Source organism: Trematomus bernacchii, unplaced genomic scaffold (genome assembly GCF_902827165.1).
Source record: "Trematomus bernacchii unplaced genomic scaffold, fTreBer1.1, whole genome shotgun sequence".
Lineage (NCBI taxonomy): Eukaryota > Metazoa > Chordata > Actinopteri > Perciformes > Nototheniidae > Trematomus > Trematomus bernacchii.
Window position 1 is genome coordinate 8184566 of NW_022987656.1, and position 19944 is coordinate 8204509.

The window sequence follows — 19944 nt, forward strand, 5'->3', positions numbered from 1 at the left end:
GCTATAAAATTGTACTTATTTTGTTTTAATAAACAAATGAAGGGTCCAAATTCAACAACACTCAAATAACTAACCCTACTAAGTGTTTAGAGTGGTGCAGGGAAATGTAAGGGCAATATTACAGGGCAATTAATATACACAAGCTGGAGAGACTTTTTTGGAGATATTTATGTGAGTGTTATATCATTTGTTTTTTATCGAGCATATTTTCTATAATGTTTCAAAACCCAATGGAAATGGCTTTTTATGGAGGGAGCCCTTGTGATGATTACTTCCGTGACTGCAAAATGACATCATCACTGTGCCACACTATCAGTGAGTACATTTTAAAGATGTAAATCTTCAGTAGGCACCAATTAAAATATAAAATTCACCAGCCTTAGCATAATCATTGAAAGTATAAGAACATTTTCAAATTATGTTGACAGCTGCTTTTCAAATGATGTTTGTTGACTGCATCATGACAGCGGTGTGTGTAAAGCCAAACATCCCCACAGATATTTATTCAGAGACGGGGGCGGAGCTCAGCTGCCATGCAGGGATTATGATTACACTTCAGTGCCTTGCTCAAGGACACTGGCATACTGTCAAACCAAACCCATCATAAAAAATCACATGGGAACTGAGCCAGACCGTCACTCAGAAATGGAGGGGGGCTTGTGCCCGGGGCCTCAGAAGCCCTGGCTCCGGCCCTTTATTGGGTGGAGCGGGGGGTTGTGTTTAAACTGCTCCACCATGTCGCTGAGTGGAGTAAAACGTGATTCCTATGATGAGGTTTTTATTTACAAGAGGGAGGAATAATCTGCCTCTCTTATTGTGTCATGCCAGGCTGCAAATAATCCCTGTGTGCGTGTGTGTGGGTGTGTATGTGTGTTTCCCCCCAGAGTGTGTAGGCTACAGATGTTCAGCCCCTCTCTTTCTCTCTCTCTCGTGAGGATGAGTGTGTGTAGCCTCCCTCACACACTCCTCTCCTCCTCGTGCAGCAGAGTCTGATGCCATGACCGAGGACACATCCTCCCTGTGAGCACCATGCGCTGCCGGCTGCTTCCTGCTGGAATGATCCGAGAGAGAGGGGCTTTCAAGGTACCCACCTGTGGATGTGCGCCGTCAAGATGCCTCATCTGATCAAAGCCCTCGTTTTCCTGCTGTGTCTGCTCGTTACCGGGGAGTGCCGTAAGCTAAGGGTGCGCAGATGGACCGGCACCGTGGAGACCCAGAAGCATGGCGCGTAAGTGGAGATAAATAATAACTACAGAATGAACACTCTGAAAAAAACGTAAACGTTGACTTCTATTAAATATATTATGTCGATGAATTACACGTAATTGTATTAGGTTAGTTGAAAGCAATTATATTAAGTTCAACCTAATATATTTAAACTTAATATTATTGCTTTCAACTAACATAAAATGAAAATTAAATGAAGGTCAAGGTTTCAGATTTGTTCAGTGTGTGCAGACATCCAGAAGTAAAAATAATATTTAAACAGAAATGTCATGAGAAAGTGTGTGTTTAAATGGACATTCAATCATTAAGATGCTTGAGAGTGGTGGAGCTTATTGATCACTTGTTACATCATTTGGAATGACTTACATTCCTCATATCAAGCAGAATCACCAAAAGAATGTGATGTCAGTAGAGGAATATTGAGCCAAATCACCTGCAGGTAGTGAAAGATGCATTAAAGATAATATTTAAGGTTTTATCAGGGGGAGTAAAGGCATCTATGGCTCAGGAGTTAGATGGTCGTCCTACAAATAGAAGGTTGTTGGTTTGATCGCCCTGCAGTCACCTTTTCCATGTGTCCTTGGCAGATACTCAACCAAAAATAAATAACCCTCATCCCAAGTTCCACTATGAAGGGTTGTCATGGTCGGTTCTGGGGGGGGTCCAAGCCCTCTAACACTGAGCTTGGACCCCCCCATGGCCCCCCTCCAAAAGAAAAGTCTATGATAATAACATTAGTGTGTTGCAGCAAAGTCAGTGCTGTAACTTGAGCCGCAATACATATTAATGTGTTTTCCATAAAGTAATTTAATAAAATAAAATTACACAAGATCTCTTCCGAACCCAATACCAATCATAAAGATTTTATGTTTTTTTTCCCATGTGCAATACTATACTGAATGTTGAAATCTTGAACACTTATTTTTATCAACCCTGTAAAATTGTTGTAAGTGGAAAAGCTCTATTTAAAATGCAGTTCACTGACCATCTGTGGTCTGCCAGACCTTCACCCAAACTCATTCTCACACTGATGGTGTTGAAGCTGCCTGTAGGACCCTGAGCTGCTCATCAGGAGGACTTCAGGGTTCACAGGCATCCGTCATTCGTTTAAAGTCTAGAACAGGAAGCATTTATGATGTGTTTCCAGACAAAGACCTCTCGTGAATTATGACATTGATGTCAATAGCCTCCAAACCTTGTAGAGTGGAAGTCAGGGTCCAAGAAGAGACCTCTCTTTAATGTTGGGAACACTGAAAGCTCCTCCAATCAGTCAGCTTTGGTGTGTTAGCTGTGACCATGATCTCTCTCTTGAGACCCTAACCTAGTAAGGGTTTTATTTCATAAAGAGCAAAGGTAATGAGACACATACAGTCCTGCTGCCTGAGACTTTTTGAAGCCTGTTTGTTGCTCAGTCTGGTGGATTTTAAGTATTATTTGGAGTATTAGAGAGGTTGCTCTCCCAATCTGTTTAGTTGCATGTAGAGAACAAGAAAAAAGGTTGCTTAATATAAGCAAAATCTGACGTTTAAATCAATGTATCTAGATGGGTATTGATAGAAAGGATAAAATCCCTGTGCAAGCTACTTAAAAAAAAGTAACATCTTGAACAAAAGTTACAATTATTCAATCAATTAATTAATTTGTATACCTTTATCAAAATAAAGTAATGCAAAGCACAAACCCCATGTGTTGGAGATTGAAAAAATGACTTGAGTTTAGAGTTAAAGGTTAGTTTAGAAAAAAATTGAATTTCCGAGTCTGATGCACATCATCCCAAAATACTGCCTATAGAACCCAAAATGGAGGGCAGGCAGGGCCCCACACTTATCTGGTCTCTCTGCTCACTGGAGGAAACGTATATCTGTCTGTTGCTGCTCTGCATGGAGACGCATGTCACACCCATCCGTCCTCAGAGGGGATTTAACCCAGCATGAGGTCCAAACAGCTCCACCACCATCACTGTTAGACTCACTCTACCACCCACTATTATCACAGCACGACAGACCATTCAAGCAGGACACAAATACACTCTGGAGGTGCCTTTCTGCAGTCAGGCTGACTGCTCTGCTCCAATTGAACACAGGCTTGATCTCTACATTTCTAAAGCACATTGCATTTTCTCAACCATGATATAAGGATAAGCTTCAGTTATGTGAAGTCAAATGAAAGTGTGGAATAAAGAGGTTGAAAGAAAAGAGAAGAATGTTTTTACCTTGCTCCCTAATGCTCTAAAAAGGTGAGGCAAAGAAACACGGTGCAAAAAATGATTTGTTTATGTAGTTCTTCTTCAATCGGGTTTCTCTGGTGTTGGTGCATTGCTTTCATCTCTTATCTTATCTTAAATCAAACATTATCAGTTGCCCACCCTCTGATGGTGATTTTCATCTTCCTCTAGCTCCTTGGCAAAGAAGCCTCCGGATGTGACCAAGGCTCGCAAGACAAAGACAGAGCAACTGCTCAAAGTGGACGACCATGACTTCACCATGAGGCCGGCGTTTGGAGGTAGGTTTGGAATGCTCCCCGCTCATTTTCATAGACATTATTATTATTTTCCAGACATTTGGTAATGGTCACAAACAAAAATTCAAGATCCACTAACCAGCTTTTTCTAGAACTCTTTACCACACCTCATCCTCCTTAATGGGGGGGTTTGATTGTAAACTCCATTCACTGATGAAGACCATCATTAGGGCGGTTTAAGGTTCTTGGAATAGCTGCGATTTAAAGTAGACTTTGAAGTCAGGCTTTTTTTTTTAAATAGTATTAACATGAATGTGAGATGCTGTGAGGTAGTTAGACTCAATAAGAATTCTTGAAATAAGATTTTTCATTAGAACATTATTATCAAAACAAGTTCAGTAATGTATGAATAGACATAGGACCGTAAGTCTAAGCAGGATTATTCGTTTTTGCTGATGTACATCTCCATCTGTCTCTTTGAACACAAATCTGTCTGTGAAACAGTTAGGCCCTGATGCCACGTGGGTGTTCAGTTTTTCGCATTATATTACCCTTTATTACATGTTTCTTTATTTTTTTCAAATATACAAGAACATTTCCCTTCATAAAATAGATATCACTGAAAAGAATCATATAGACAAAATGCCATTTTAATTTAATTTCCACATTTTGGCATACCAGTGGGCACCCTTCTTTAGATGCTAGATCTAGACAGATGTATTTTATATCAGTTGAATTTGACTAATTGCAAATATTCTGTTGGCGAAAAAGTTATAATTGTCAGCTCAGAACTGCAAAAGATATATTTTAGTTAATTAAAAAACATTTCTCCAACACATAGTTTGTTATCACTGACACTAATGTCTCCGGGGGTAAATGTTCCTCTCACTAAGCATGTTGGTCACAATTTATTAAGAACCAAATATCAGTAATACACATCAAACATCTTTGATTATGATTCAGGTTTTATTCTGAACTAAAGGGGAACATCAGCCAATTAATTAAAATATTTTGTATTCAATAGATTTCTTAACAATTTTATCAGTTTTTCATAACAGGGCATATGGTTGAGCTTTCTTGAAATAAGTTGTAAAGCCCCACCCCTACACCCCCCTCCAGGTGCATACCCCAATCAATGTACATACAAACATAAGGTGGAGTTTTTATTGGGTACATTCATACACATATACACAGACGTACATGTTTACACATATACACAGACATACATGTCTACAGATTGGTCCTCTTATCAATAGTAATATTGAAAAGATTGTTGTAGCTCTCAAATATCAGTATTAGTATTTGCCTAAACCTTTATTGGTTGGACTTTTTAATAATATTGCTTGTCTGGATCCTACATTTCCCATAATGCATTTCAATGTCTTGTAGCCCAGGTGTATAACATTGATACCCTTACTATAATATCATTAGGGTAGTACTCTGCGTGCCAAGAAAGCTGACCTTTATGTGTAGAAGGGTGGGGTTGGAGCCTTTGGTAACAAAATGGTAGCAGCACAAGCCTCATAACCGCAATGTTGACAGTTCTTCTCCAGTCACCGACCTCTGTCACATGTCATACTTCTCTCCCCACATTTACACTTCAATGTCAAATGCCAAATAGAGGCAAAAACTGGCGTAGTGCTCTTTAAATCTTGTCTGATGTAAAGCCTGGAACTTTAAGCGACCTGAAGGTAGGGTCGGAGGGAAGAGGGTGTAGATATTCTGTTGACCTGAGAGCACCACCTGTCCTCCCTCAAGCTTGAAAAACCAATTGCATGTCTGCCCTCATGTCTCGTAACTGATAAGTATTTGGTGTGCAGAACCTCTGATATGTAGGGCTCTTTGATGTTATACCAATTTTAAAGAATCCATCCCTCTCCTGGAATCTTCAAAGCAGGAGCCATCTTCAGCCGATATCTGTTTTGACTGCAATTAACGGTTACATCTTTTAATTCTGCTGAATCCCAAGTAAAAACTACATCTAAAGCTTCTTTTTTTGCCAGGTGAGCAATGTCAATGTCTCTTCAAAATGTATTCAAGTCACCCAGGGGGGCCACTCCTAACTGCATAACTTGTAATCTTTAAAGGAATGAGAACTAATTATAGTGTTATTTTATCATTGGAATACTCATTTGATATGGGTCTATCTCTTTCGAGCAATCAAAAAGGAGATACAGAAAGTACCTTGTTGGGAGCAGAAGGTGAAGCCGTCATCAAGTGAGCTCCACTTCAGAGGGATTGCGACTTCAGAGAAAGGCAGAGCATGTAGCAGGAGGTCACAGTGGAAATGGGACTAAAAATAGCCCGGGTACAGACACCAAGTCCCAGCAGAGGATCCTGGATCGAGTCGCATTTGTTACGGTTTGTATTTATGTTTCATTTTCCACCTTTGTTTTGAAATGTTTCCTCCTTGTGTCTTCTCTGTTCCTTCTTCCTGTGTTTGCCTTCCTGTCGTTAGTTTCCCTGGTGTGTCTGATTGTCTGATTGTGTTCACCTGTTGCCCTTGTGTTTCTGCCTCCCTTACCCCAGCGGTGTCTTGCCTTGTGATTACCCCTCTCTGTATTTAGTCTTGTCTTCCCCTGTGTGCCTGGTCGGTTCATTGTTGGTTTTTCCTGTCTCCCTCCATGTTGGTCACGGTCAGTTTTGTTTGTATTCGCTATCTATGTTTTTTCATGCCATGTTTCTTGTCATCAGCTTTGTAAATAAAGCTCATTTTTGTTTATAGACCTGTTACCCTTTTTGTAGTCTGCATTTGGGTCCTACCTTTGCCCAACCCTAACAGAATGAACCGACCAGCTTTGGACTCAGCAGACTCGGATCGTTTTGCTCTACAGGCAGAATGTCTTGGGTACTCTCTGGAGTACATTTTTTATACTTGGAATGGCGCCTCTTCTAGACGTGGTAGAGAGGCTGCGTTGAAGGAGGCACGTCAGGAGGTTGCTCGCCAGCCCTGGCTTAGGAGCATGTTGCCTGAGTGGCTACAACTTTTCACAAGTAGTCCTGAGGACTTGTCCGAAGCCTCTAACCCTTTCCTGGGGTATGACCAGGCCTGGGGAGGCCCACAGATCCTCCAAAGAATCTCTAGTACCCCTTTCACACCAACGCAACTCCGGTTCAAGCTCCGTGCTAGAGCTTTTCAGGTTCGGAACCGGTACTTCGGTTTAGCTCCGGCTCTTTTCACACCGCTCAGTGACCGTGTGTTTCAGCGGCATTTACCGACCGCTGCAGTGCTGGCCGGCTGCTCTTCCACGAGTGTATTCTCCCGTTAGCTCCGGGTTAGCTCACACGGCTCTAAAGTATTCACTGTCTGACTGTCACACAAGCAGCTGATACATATCCCCAGTTCCCCTTAAGTGAATGTGTGTCAGTCTGAATTGACGCTGTTTGGTGTCAATCTGAATTGACGCTGTTTGGCATCACAACGCTGTTATGAAAGTTTCTCTGGTATAACATGGGTGATGTTAGCATAGCAACCGAAGCTAAACTGACTACTTGCTAAGCCGTGTTCTACAGGCACTTTTTACCGACGTATTTTTCATTATGATTCTACTTGTGATAGTCGGACATGACAACCTGTGCAGCCCATGTATTGATTCCATCCGATAGCTGCTATAATAACAAACAAAACGTCTGCCTGCTCTCCACAATGACCAATAACAGCGAACGGATGGTCAAAGTAAGGTACAAATAAACAGAATCACACGAAGCCTGGTTAGTGTTGCCTGACTTTATAAAGCGTGTTTTTTTTTTTACAAGTGTGTGGTTGCGTTCTAGTCACTTTGCTCAGCACTACTGCTGGTTACAACTTTTATTTGCCGTACTCGCCTTAACTGTTATCTCAGGTTAATCTCGCCCCCCTCCGACGTAAGCGTGACGTATGCGGTTCTTGCTTCTACACGGACAACTTTTTGGTGCTCGAAACGAACCGGATTCCGGAGCTTAGAGGCTGCTCCGCTGCGGTGTGAACAGGAAAACCCGGTGCTTTTCAAGCACCAGCACCGAACCGGCCCCGAAACACCGTTGGTGTGAATGGGGTATCTGAGACGCAAGACCAAGATTCCAGCCCGTGCTCCAGTGGTTCCAGCTCCAGATCTGGCCCCAGCAGCCGTTGTTCCAGCCCCAGTTCTGGCCCCAGCAGCCATGGTTCCGGCTCCAGTTTCGGCTCCAGTACTGGCTCCCCGGCCCACTCCAGCCCCCCGTGTTTTGTCAGTGGTTCAGCCCACTCCAGCCCCCCGTGTTTTGTCAGTGGTTCGGCCCACTCCAGCTCCTCGTCTCCTGTTGGCTCTCCGGCCGACGCCAGCCCCCCGTGTCCTGTTGGCTCTACGGCCGACGCCTACCCCATGTCCTGTACCGTTGGAGGTCCCGCCGACTACTCTTCTGCCGGGGGTCCTGCCAACCCTATGTCCTGTGCCGTTGGAGGTCCCGCCGACTACTCTTCTGCCGGGGGTCTTGCCAATCCTATGTCCTGTCCCGTTGGGGGTCCCGCCGACTACTCTTCTGCCGGGGGTCCTGCCAACCCTATGTCCTGTGCCGTTGGAGGTCCCGCCGACTACTCTCCTGCCGGGGGTCTTGCCAACTCCATGTCCTGTCCCATTGGGGGTCCCGCCGACTACTCTTCTGCCGGGGGTCCTGCCAACCCTATGTCCTGTGCCGTTGGAGGTCCCGCCGACTACTCTTCTGCCGGGGGTCTTGCCAATCCTATGTCCTGTCCCGTTGGGGGTCCGCCGCGACTACTCTTCTGCCGGGGGTCCTGCCAACCCTATGTCCAGTGCTGTTGGAGGTCCCGCCGACTACTCTCCTGCCGGGGGTCTTGCCAACTCCATGTCTTGTCCCATTGGGGGTCCCACCGACTACTCTTCTGCCGGGGGTCTTGCCAACCCTATGTCCTGTGCCGTTGGGGGTTCCGCTGAGGGTCCTGCCAACTCCACGTCCAGTATCGTTGGGGGTCCTGCTGACAACTGTTCCGCTGTGGGTCCTGCCAACCCCATGTCCTGTCCCGTTGGGGGTCCCGCCGACTACTGCTCCGCCGGGTTTCCTGCCAACACCAGATCCTGTCCTGTTGGGGGTCCCGCCGACACCTGTCCCGCCGGGGGTCCTGCCAGCTCAATGTTCTGTTCTGTTGGGGGTCCCGCCGACACCTGTCCCGCCGGGGGTCCTTCCAACTCTGTGTCCTGTTCCGTTGGGGGTCCAGTCGACACCAGCCCTTGCTCCATCTGGGGTCCCATTGACACCAGCCCATGTCATGTTCAGGATCCCGTCTACGCCTGTCCCGTCAGCTCCAGTTCCTGTCCGGCCGATACTGGGTCCTTCCCGTCCTCCGGAGTTGTCCCGTCAGCACCTTCCTGCCCGGCCTCCGGAGCTGTCCCGTCGGCGCCTTCCTGCCCGGCCTCCGGGGCTGTCCCGTCGGCGCCTTCCTGCCCGGCCTCCGGAGCTGTCCCGTCGGCGCCTTCCTGCCCGTCCTCCGGAGCTGTCCCGTCATGGCCTTCCTGCCCGTCCTCCGGAGTTGTCCCGTCAGCACCTTCCTGCCCGTCCTCCGGAGCTGTCCCGTCAGCGCCTTCCTGCCCGTCCTCCAGAGCTGTCCTGTCGCCGCCTTCTTGTTCGCCCTCGAGCCCGGCCCCCTGAGTGCCGCGGTCTTCGCCCTCGAGCCCGGCCTCCTGAGTTCCCCAGCCGCGGTCTTCGCCCTCGAGCCCGGCCCCCTGACTCTTCCAGCCGCTGCCTTCGCCCTCGAGCCCGGCCTCCTGAGTTCCCCAGCCGCGGTCTTCGCCCTCGAGCCCGGCCCCCTGACTCTTCCAGCCGCTGCCTTCGCCCTCGAGCCCGGCCCCTTGAGTTCCCCAGCCGTGGTCTTCGCCCTCGAGCCTGGCTTCCTGACTCTTCCAGCCACTGCCTTCGCTCTCATGCCCGGGCCCCTGAGTTCGCCCGCTGTGGCCTTCGCCCCTTTTTGGACTCTGCCTTGCCCCCGGGCCGTCCGCCCGGGACCCCTTCCGGGCCCGTCCTCCGGACCCCCTCCACCCACCCTTTTGGTCCTGGTTGTGCGTCCCTCCTCTGGGCCCCCTCCGCCCACCCTTCTAGAGGTTTTGGACTTTTTGGTGTTTTCTTGGGACGTCTGGAATCCGTCCCTTGAGGGGGGGGTTCTGTTACGGTTTTGTATTTATGTTTTCATTTTCCACCTTTGTTTTGAAATGTTTTCTTCCTTGTGTCTTCTCTTATCCTTCTTCCTGTGTTTGCCTTCCTGTCGTTAGTTTCCCTGGTGTGTCTGATTGTCTGATTGTGTTCACCTGTTGCCCTTGTGTTTCTGCCTCCCTTACCCCAGCGGTGTCTTGCCTTGTGATTACCCCTCTCTGTATTTAGTCTTGTCTTCCCCTGTGTGCCTGGTCGGTTCATTGTTGGTTTTTCCTGTCCCCCTCCTGTTGGCTCTCATTCCTAGTGCTACCCTTGCTATCAGCTTTGTAAATAAAGCTCATTTTTTGTTTCTAGACCTGTTGCCTCTTTTTGTAGTCTGCAGTTGGGTCCTACCTTTTCCACGCTACCTAACAGAATGAACCGACCAGGCACACAGGGGAAGACAAGACTAAATACAGAGAGGGGTAATCACAAGGCAAGACACCGCTGGGGTAAGGGAGGCAGAAACACAAGGGCAACAGGTGAACACAATCAGACAATCAGACACACCAGGGAAACTAACGACAGGAAGGCAAACACAGGAAGAAGGAACAGAGAAGACACAAGGAGGAAAACATTTCAAAACAAAGGTGGAAAATGAAAACATAAATACAAAACCGTAACAGCATTAGCACTAAGAGTCCCATACTCCACCCTGTTTCCCAAGATACGCCTGCCTCCTCCAGATGTGTTCAAACCTAAACATTTTCTATATATTGAATTATACTTTAAAATGGTTCTTGTCCACCAAAGAAGAACAGCAGGCTTACTGGCTTATCCGCATCAGAATGACAGGAGCTGGAAATTGAAAATGCTCCAAACACATTCCTCCTCCAATAACTGACAGAGCAAAGAGCATGAATAAAATGTTCTTTTCAAAAGTGGAGACTTTACAGTATGTTTTCAAGTTAAGATAAAGACATAAATATTGTTTATTTCACCTTGGGTTATACTTTTGTAGCTGCAGTTCTCTGAAGTTATTACAGATAATGTTTAACATAGCTTCATTGCTAAATGTGTCAGATAAGACATTGAAATGATCAGACAGCTTTCAAACGAGCCAACAGTTTACCCAGATTATAATAACCACTTTTGTTGGGCCTGGGTAAGGATCTTAATGTTTTCCTTTAATGTTAGTAAAAAGGTAACCTTGGGTTTTTTTCTACACCTGTTGTATTGCCTATGCTTTGTGCCTCATCAGATTTATCTCCACCAATGAATCTGCGTTCCAAAATGTCAGTTATTACTTTAGCTGAGTAAAAATGTTTCATAAGCAAAAGGACAGATGGCTCAAACTTAAATAGAGAGTTAATTAAAACCCTTCCTTCTTTTCCTTCCCTTTCCTTTCTTAGTGGTAGATCTGGTTAGTGGTAGTAACACAACTAACAGTAATTGTGCTTTTAAAAGTAAATGCTGTGTGTGTTTGATGAACATGAAGGTTATCACCGTTCACATTTTTTATCTTTTCATATTTAATGCATAAAATGTTCATGGCATAAAGCTGCATTCATATGATCTCAATTTGCTATTTGCTCACTGTGAGGTTGGGCACAGAGCCTTGCAGTGAAAACAGCTAGCTAACTTTAGTTTCTATGGTTACCTCCCCTGCTAGCTTGCGCGTTACTGTTATCTGCTGCAACGCCGAGGTTTCCTAGGAACTCAACAGCAACACAAGCACAGAGAAATAAAAATTCAGTCAAACAGGTTGCTAGGATGTTTGTGGCTACATGGAGAACAGTGTGCAATAACAGTGGAGAACAGGTGAGAGGGATACAAAGTGAGCGAAAAACCAGATTGCTAGTCAGGGAGAATTTGTGACCCGATAATTGTGATTTAGGTTCAGGGGACCTTGAATCCAACAAAATGTAATTACTGTCTAAGACATTTTGTCCATTAAGAATGAAATATCCCAACATACTCACTAGTAGTACATACCTCCAAAACACTTGGTCCAATATTTCCTTTAAAGGTCTCCTATCATGCAAAATGCACTTTTCGATGTCTTTTATACATAAATATGTGTCCCCAGGAGACTCACGAAGTGTCAGAAAATACAACCCTCTCTTTTCCTTCGTACCCACATCTCTAGAAACGGGGGTACAACGGAGCTGATCCAGATTTGCTGCGGTCATGACGTTATTACTAAAATGTGGGCTGGCTTTACGCCCACGGCCCTATCAGAAACGTTGCTGTATCAGAAACAATGCGCGACGTGCTTTGGAAGTATTATGGTCTTTGTTTACATTAGCAAGCATCGCTAACACTCAGGGCTAACCTGTACTGGAGAGAGCATGTGTAAGAAGCCGGATATAAAAAGGTACTCACCTTGTGGTAAACCTGCGAGAGAAAAAGCATTTGAGCTCCATACTGTTTCAGAAATAATGCTTGATTATTGGAATGGCGTTTAATCATGGCAGCATTTAGCTGAGTTTCTGCTTCTCTCTGCTGCATGCGTGATCCAAAGGGGCGTGGCCAGCAGCAGCTCGGTTACATTTAAAGGGCCAGACCCAGAATCAGCCCCTTTGTAACAGGGCTGAAAAAGAGGGGTCACAATGGGTGATCTGTTTGGTATTTTGAGCAAAACACTTCAGAGACATGTTTTGTATAGATATGGCCCTATAATATATTGATCAAATATAGCATACTAGGTGAGCTTTAATTCAACCAATAACATTTTTCATTGGTCCCACCATGCCTGGTAATGGCTTTTACATTTCAAACCCTCAGTTTGTAATGCAGGCCCTTCATTTCCCCATCAGCAGTTCTGATGAGTACATACTGAGCATACACTGCAAAACTCTCACATATGTACATTGTTGTACACTCACATATTCAACATGTTCTGTATCAAAGTCAGCTGTCTCTCAGGGGTAGAGTGTGGGGAGTGTGTCTAACGTGTGGGGTGTATTATTGCTCTTAATCCCGGGTAAAATAACACATTAAGCCTGTTGTTAATCCACGCTGAAAGGAACGAGAGAGAAAACCCAGCGGACAGATCATTGGATGTATGGCTCCATGTAATTATCTGTTTACTGTGTACCAGAGCCACTGTGTGCTTTTCAGAAAATGTGGTGGCTTAGCAGTGTGGCGGATTTACTGGAGGTCACAAAGCCAGGTGGAGTTTCCTGCTGCCTATTGCTTTAATATATTCTCCACCCAACCCTGAAAAGCATGCAGCTGAATTCAATTACACAGAATAGATATAGCCCATACACCGTTTAAGAGAGTTCTAATGAATACATTTCATCATTTGACCTCAAAGCTAAAGCAATTTCATATGAGCGATTGACATGAGCCTTTTGTTTGCAATGCGGTAGGTATTGGTCTAGAAAATACTGTAGATCAAAGCATGTAGTGATTGAATACACTCTCAGAAAGTAATATCACTATTCTCAGAGCTCTGATACAACTCAGCAAATCCTAGTGACGCATGATGTCAACTACTCTACAAATGAGAGACAATCCCTGCGTGTACATGTCATGAAAGGATAGTAGCTTTGTGAAGACTGCGAAGCATAGATATACTCCGTGACTATATTTTTGTCTGAAACCAACCCGCGTCGAGCCGAGCTCCCAATTCGTGCATTAGCCGTTTCATCTGTATTAAATACAATTAAAATATCCTTTTATTTGAATAACCACAAAAGAAGGCAAGCTAGCAGCTAGTTGCATAGCTGTAAGAAGTTCCTCATACCATCCAAATGCTCCTCTGCAAGGCATGGCAATACATTTGAAAATATAGATTGGGTGGATAGAAAATAAGCCGGGGTTGAATTGGGCTCAGCCCCAACACATAGGACAAGGCTCTGACGTCATCACCCTTGCACATTTTTAATGATGTATGCATGCCTACAGTATATGTTTACAAAAAACAATGTTAAAACCTTTCTCGTTCTTAACATAGACTATATTAAAGGTCACCTATTATGCAAAATCCACTTTTTCATCTCCTTTATACATAAACATGTATAAAAGTAAATAAACACTCCGTGTAAAGAGATTCTGAAAGTTTCAGGAAAAAAGATTCGCTAATTTTTTGTCCTGATCCATTTATATAAAAACCTGTCTGAAAATGAGCTGATCAGATTTTGGCCACTTTATGATGTCATAACGATGTTTTGACAATAACCAACCAAGGTAACCCCCCCCCCCCCTTATCACCTGAATCTCCTCCTAGAGCACCATTGTGTTCTTTGTAACCAAATATCTCTCAGAGGGGCGTGGGGAGGGGCTCCTTATTTTCATCTAAAGTAACAGACAGAGAATCAGCACTTTTGAAACAGGGCTGAAACAGAGGGGATTATGGGATGCTGCAATGATCCGTTTGGTGTTTCAGCCAATCACTTCAGAGACATATTTTGTATATATCTGAGACCTGTGATATATTGATGAAAAACAGTATAATAAGGGACAATTAAGGGTCGTTATGTGTTGACTTCCTTTTTGAACAACATATCTCTGCGTTTGTCGGCTTATAGAGCGTGTGTCTCTGCTCCGATCATTAGCTTTAAACTGCAGCCCCCCGCCCGCCCGCATGTTTCTTAAAACATGCCAAATGTATGTGTGCATAAAGCTGAGTGATAATCAGTCATAATAACACTGAATTTGTTTAAATTGTTTACCCTGAGATTTGCAGCATACTTTTGGCCAAAATCGTGCAGCCCTAAAATGAACTGAGATTTCCACACACATATTTGAAGCTATTCTAGTACGCCTGACCAATACAGAGCAGGGTTTTAAGGATAGTATAATGTCACTACTCATGTAGTTGCTTTTAACTGTTCTTTAGTAAGTGTGCAGAGCAATGTTGATTTAAAATGCCAATTTGAAGGTTGGATATTTGTGAAAATGTTTGTGTATATATTAATAATTTATGATGTAAATGAATTCATGTTTAATGTTACTATTAAAAAGACGGTTCTATTTGTAATACTTCCATTTGTATTGTCTCATTTGGTGGCATCAATGTGTGCATATGATACAGTAGGAGCAGTTGCTTTAGGATTGGGCCTCATACATAGCTCTTAAGGTCAAAATAATGTGATCCTTGACCGTTTGCTTTTGATTCAGGGAGAGAGAAAGAGGCAGACAGCATCTTTTCACATGTGTTGTCTCATTATACTGCAAGACAGCATTGGATGTCATACTAACAGAGATAGGATGTGTAGACAGAACATTGCCCTGCATGGGGGGGAGCAGACTGTGTGATGCAGCTGTGGGACCACTTGAAGGACAGTGTGGCATTGACAAGTGGGCTGTTTCAGAGATATTTTCAACGGAGACGTAATCGTGGCAAGAAAACACAAATGTGTTGCCAATTTCAAAGACATCCCACGCCTTGAAGCCCACCGAGCTGCTCCATCTGCACAGCATGCTGATGTTGAGGCACATGACAGGGCCCAGTGTTTTGCTAGCAGTGCTGTTGGTTGTGTCTCAATGTTGAGATACTTCCCTTAGTAAGGCAAGGCAAGTTTATTTATATAGCTACTTTCAACTCAAGGCAATTCAAAGTGCTTTACAAAAAAAAAATGAAAGACATTAAGAGCATTAAGAAACATATTATAAAATGGCATTTAAAAACACTCGTTTAAAAGCAAAGATACTAAAACATGAATAACAATTCAAACAATAACAAAGCCTGATAGAATACAGCCACTTGAATGTTAGGGAAACAAATAATCAGATCAATTAAAAGCAGCGGCAAAAAGAAAAGTCTTGAGCCTGGATTTAAAAGTAGTAAGAGTTGCAGCGGACCTGCAGGTTTCTGGTAGTTTGTTCCAGATATTTGGAGCATAATAACTGAACTTCTCCAGGTTTAGTTCTGACTCTGGGGACAGAAAGCTGACCAGTCCCAGAAGACCTGAGAGATCTGGATGGTTCATAATTTAGCAGTAGATCAGAAATGTATTTTGGGCCTAAACCATTCAATGCTTTATAAACCAGCAGCAGTATTTTGAAATCATTTATTTGACGCAGCGTCACAAGCACGCGGTTTGATTGTCTAGAGCTTGTACTGGCATATGATTTGATTGGCTGACGCTTCCGTCGAAGCTTGAAAAGTTCAACTTTTCTCAACTTTTGAAGCGAGCAACGGAGGCAAAGCGAAGCGACGGAACCACAATGCAGTTCGGCAAAGCGTGACGTCACCCCATTCAAAGTGAATGGGAAGCAGCGTTGAAGCTCCAACGCACGCCGCCGTGTGGACGGGCCGTGACACACAGGAAGCCAGTGTAAAGACTTCAGAACTGGAGTGATGTTATCCACTTTCTTAGTGTTGGTAAGGACTCGAGCAGCAGCGTTCTGAATCAGCTGCAGCTTTCTGATAGATTTTTTATTGAGACCTGTGAAGACACCATCGAGTCTACTGAAGATAAAAGCATGGACAAGTTTTTCCAAATCCTGATGTGACATTAGTCTTTTAATCCTAGATATGTTCTTTAGGTGATAGTAGGCTGATTTAGTAACTGTTTTAATGTGACTGTTGAAACTCAGGTCAGAGTCCATCACTACACCTAGATTTCTTGCTTTATCTGTTGTTTTGAACATTGCAGACTGAAGCTCAGCACTGACTTTTATACCTTCTGCCTTGGCTCCAAAAACAATTACCTCAGTTTTATCGTTATTTAATTGGAGAAAGTTTCTGACACATCCAGTTCAATGCACTTAGTCAGTGTTTGAATTGGAGCATAGTTTCCTGGTGAAATGGTTATGTATAGGGATGGGTATCGTTAAGGTTTTAACGGTACTACTACTTTTATCGATACCGCTTATCGATCCGGTCTTTTAACGGTACTCTTATTGGTTATTCTGGAGAAAAAAAAGAGGTAAATGAACGAAACAATTGTGAACAAAATTAACATTGGCTTTTTATTTAACCTCTTCTACACCGCACCCCCGATATCGGGGGGAAAAACGTGTCATCTGAGGAAACAGTGTCTGAGGGCATCTTAATATTTAATAAAACTATGAATGTTTTATGTCCATGTAACGGGAAGAAACTCATCTAACTGATCATTTTTATTTTGTTTTAAAAAAAACAACACAATGCTAACGCTGAGCCTCTGAATTAGCAACGAGCGAAAATGCTAACAGATTACTGCACAGAAACTCACTCATAAAACCTTATATTTATTTTTTCTGCATATCCAACCCATCAATTCGCATCGTGAGATGACACAGAATCGATCGGGTACATACATTATCACTCTATGATAAGAACTCGCGACTTTATAAACAAAAACAGACATCAAAACATGTGGCGCTAGGTAGCTAAAAACGCTAACATGGCTTACCTGTGTCGTTGTCTGGTCAAAACTGGTCTTCAATGGCATTAAAACGATAAAAACGCTGCTGAAGTTAATCCAATGTGTCTGTGTCCCTTTGAAATGATTTCTGATAATCCATAAGCAATAAAACTGCTTTTCCGTTTCCAGATGTCAGAGCGAGAGATAGCTTCACTCTCATGCAAAACTACATGCGCAAAGCCCCCACCTTTTTGTGTTAATGTTGGAGTCTATGTGAAAACCCCCCTTCGATTCTATTGGCTCTAACGGTCAGAAAGAGATGTCAATCACCAAAATCGACCAATGGGTTCCAGAGAAACGGAAAAAACGCCCATTTCCACCAAAATCACCCCAGAGGTGGAGTTTTTGACCTCTAAAAAGGTCAAATGTCACTTGTTTTGCATCAATCTCGATACAGGGTACTTATTATATGTTGTACTTTTGATTCCTAAAGCTTTTAGTCTACCTTACCATCATCCAAGGGTAGTTTTCACTATAAGTAAAAAAGAATTTTTGGACGGACACTATAATTTACATTTTCTTTTACTATGTTCAATCTGAATTTACTTTAAAATAAAAACATCTATATTGATTCTGACTTTTCTACATCCAACTCACAGGTGTATCATTGCTTTGAGGAAAAAGATTATGAATTTACCCCTTTTAGAAGTGAAGATATAGTCATTTGTTCTGGGAATGTCATTTTCGAGCCTGAGACCTGAAAAACAGGCAAAGGGTGGTTTGGTCGAAAGCCTGACTGGAACACATCCAAAGAGTTATTTAAATTCAAGAAATTACTCAGTTGTTGAAAAACAACTTTTTCAATGTTTTTTACTTAGAAATGGCAGGTTTGATATGGTCCTGTAATTGTTCATTACTGAAGCGTCTAGATTATTCTTTTTTTTAAGAGCAGTTTAATGACTGCAGTTTTCAGGGCCTGTGGAAATACACCTGAGTGAAGAGACTTGTTTACTATATGAAGTAGATCTGAGGCCATGCACTGAAACACATTTTTGAAAAGCCTATTGGTATAATATCAAGGCCACATGAGGAGGATTTCAGATGTTGTATAATGTACTCTAGGTTTTTATCATTAATCTGATGGAATTGTGTCATGGTGTTTGAATTGATTTTAAGTGGACACAGGGACAACACATTCGCTGTACCTGATACAGAGGCACTGACTGCTTGTCTGATTTTCTGAATGTTGTCAGTGAAGAAGGAGGCAAAATCATTGCAGGCCCTGGTGGATAGAAGCTCAGAGGCTACTGATACTGGGGGGTTTGTTAGTCTGTCGACGGTAGCAAACAAGGCAAGTGTGTTGTTTTAGTTGTTGGCAATTATGTCAGAGAAGAAAGACTGTCGTGCATTTTTCAATTCCAAATTATAAAAGCCAAGTCTCTCTTTATAGATTTAAAAATTAACCTGGAGATTTGTTTTTCGCCACCTACGTTCAGCTTTTTTCTTTTTTTTTTTTTTCTTTTTTCTGTTCTCACGGTCATGGCCTATCTCCATGGAGACACTCCCTTTACCTTGGTGGGAGCAATGGCATCTATAACATTTGAATTGTTTTAAATAAAATGATCTACTAGTTAACTTACGGAGTTATTAGGGAGGGCAAGTGTGGAAGAAAAATTCTGAACAACCATTTCCCTTGTGTTTTCAGATAACACAAGCCCCTCTGTCATGGGGGTTGTCAATATGGATGTTAAAATCACCAACAATGACTAGACGGTCAAAGTCAATACACACTATAGACAGCAGTTCAGTAAAGTCATCAAAAAAGCTTGCACAGTATTTTGGTGGTCTATAGATATTTAGGAACATGGCTCGGGAGGAGCATTTCAGCTGAAGGGCCACATATTCAAAAGAAGCAAAGTTCCCATAAGATGTCTTCTTACATTGAAGGGAACAAAATAGCAACTCCATCCCCTTTCTTATGCATTCTTTCCTGACTCATAAAACTCAAGTTGGGAGGGGTTGATTCGATAAGAACAGCTGCGCTGTTATTTTGGTCTATCCAATAATAATAATACATTTTAATTTAGGCGCCTTTCATGACACCCAAGGACACCGTACAATTTGTTAAAAAAGAAAACGCTAATAGGCAACAGAACATGATAAAAACACAAACAGGAAATCATGGAGGAGACAATCAAGTGGACACAAATGAAACATATAATGGGGAGCACTACAGTGAGTAGGCAGATTTGAACAGGTGGGTTTTTAATTGGGATTTGAATATGGTGATTGTGTACTCCTGAAGAAGGTCAGCCAGATAGGGGGGGGCCAGGTTATGTAGGGCTTTGTAAGTGAGCAGTAGGTTTTTGAAGTTGATACAGGATTGAACCGGGAGCCAGTGGAGTTGGATGAGGATGGGGGTGATGTGTTCTGAGGCCTTGGTGCCGGTGATGATCCGGGCTGCAGAGTTCTGTATGATTTGAAGTTTATTGATGAGTTTGGTGGGAATGCCTGAGAGGATGGCGTTACAGTAGTCGATGCGGGACGTGACAAATGCATTGACCAGGACTTCAGTGTTTGATTGAGAAAGGGATGGGCGGAGTCTGGAGATGTTGCGTATGTGGAAGAAGGCAGTCCGGGTGATGTTATTTATGTGAGGTGAAAATGAGAGGGAGCTGTCCAGGATGACACCAAGGCTCTTAACCTGTTACGCACCGCCCCCTCGGTACCGGGCGGATAAACGCGTCATTTGCAGGAAACATCGTCGAAGGAATCTTAATATTTAATAAACTATGAATGTTTTATATCCATGTAACGGGAAGAAACTCAGCTAACTGATCTTTTTTTTTAAATG

The 19944-nt window shown here is 43.4% G+C and overlaps 1 protein-coding gene across 1 annotated transcript in view; it reads left to right on the plus strand.

Moving 5' to 3' along the window:
* Positions 1 to 1039: 1039 nt before the first annotated feature.
* Positions 1040 to 19944, plus strand: part of gabrr2a (gamma-aminobutyric acid type A receptor subunit rho2a) — a 73401-nt gene continuing 54496 nt past the window's right edge. The window contains exons 1-2 of the mRNA XM_034135270.1: positions 1040 to 1228; positions 3623 to 3729. Coding sequence (XP_033991161.1) covers positions 1098 to 1228; positions 3623 to 3729 — 238 coding nt within the window. The 5' untranslated portion in view covers positions 1040 to 1097. The remainder of the gene's footprint in view (positions 1229 to 3622; positions 3730 to 19944) is intronic.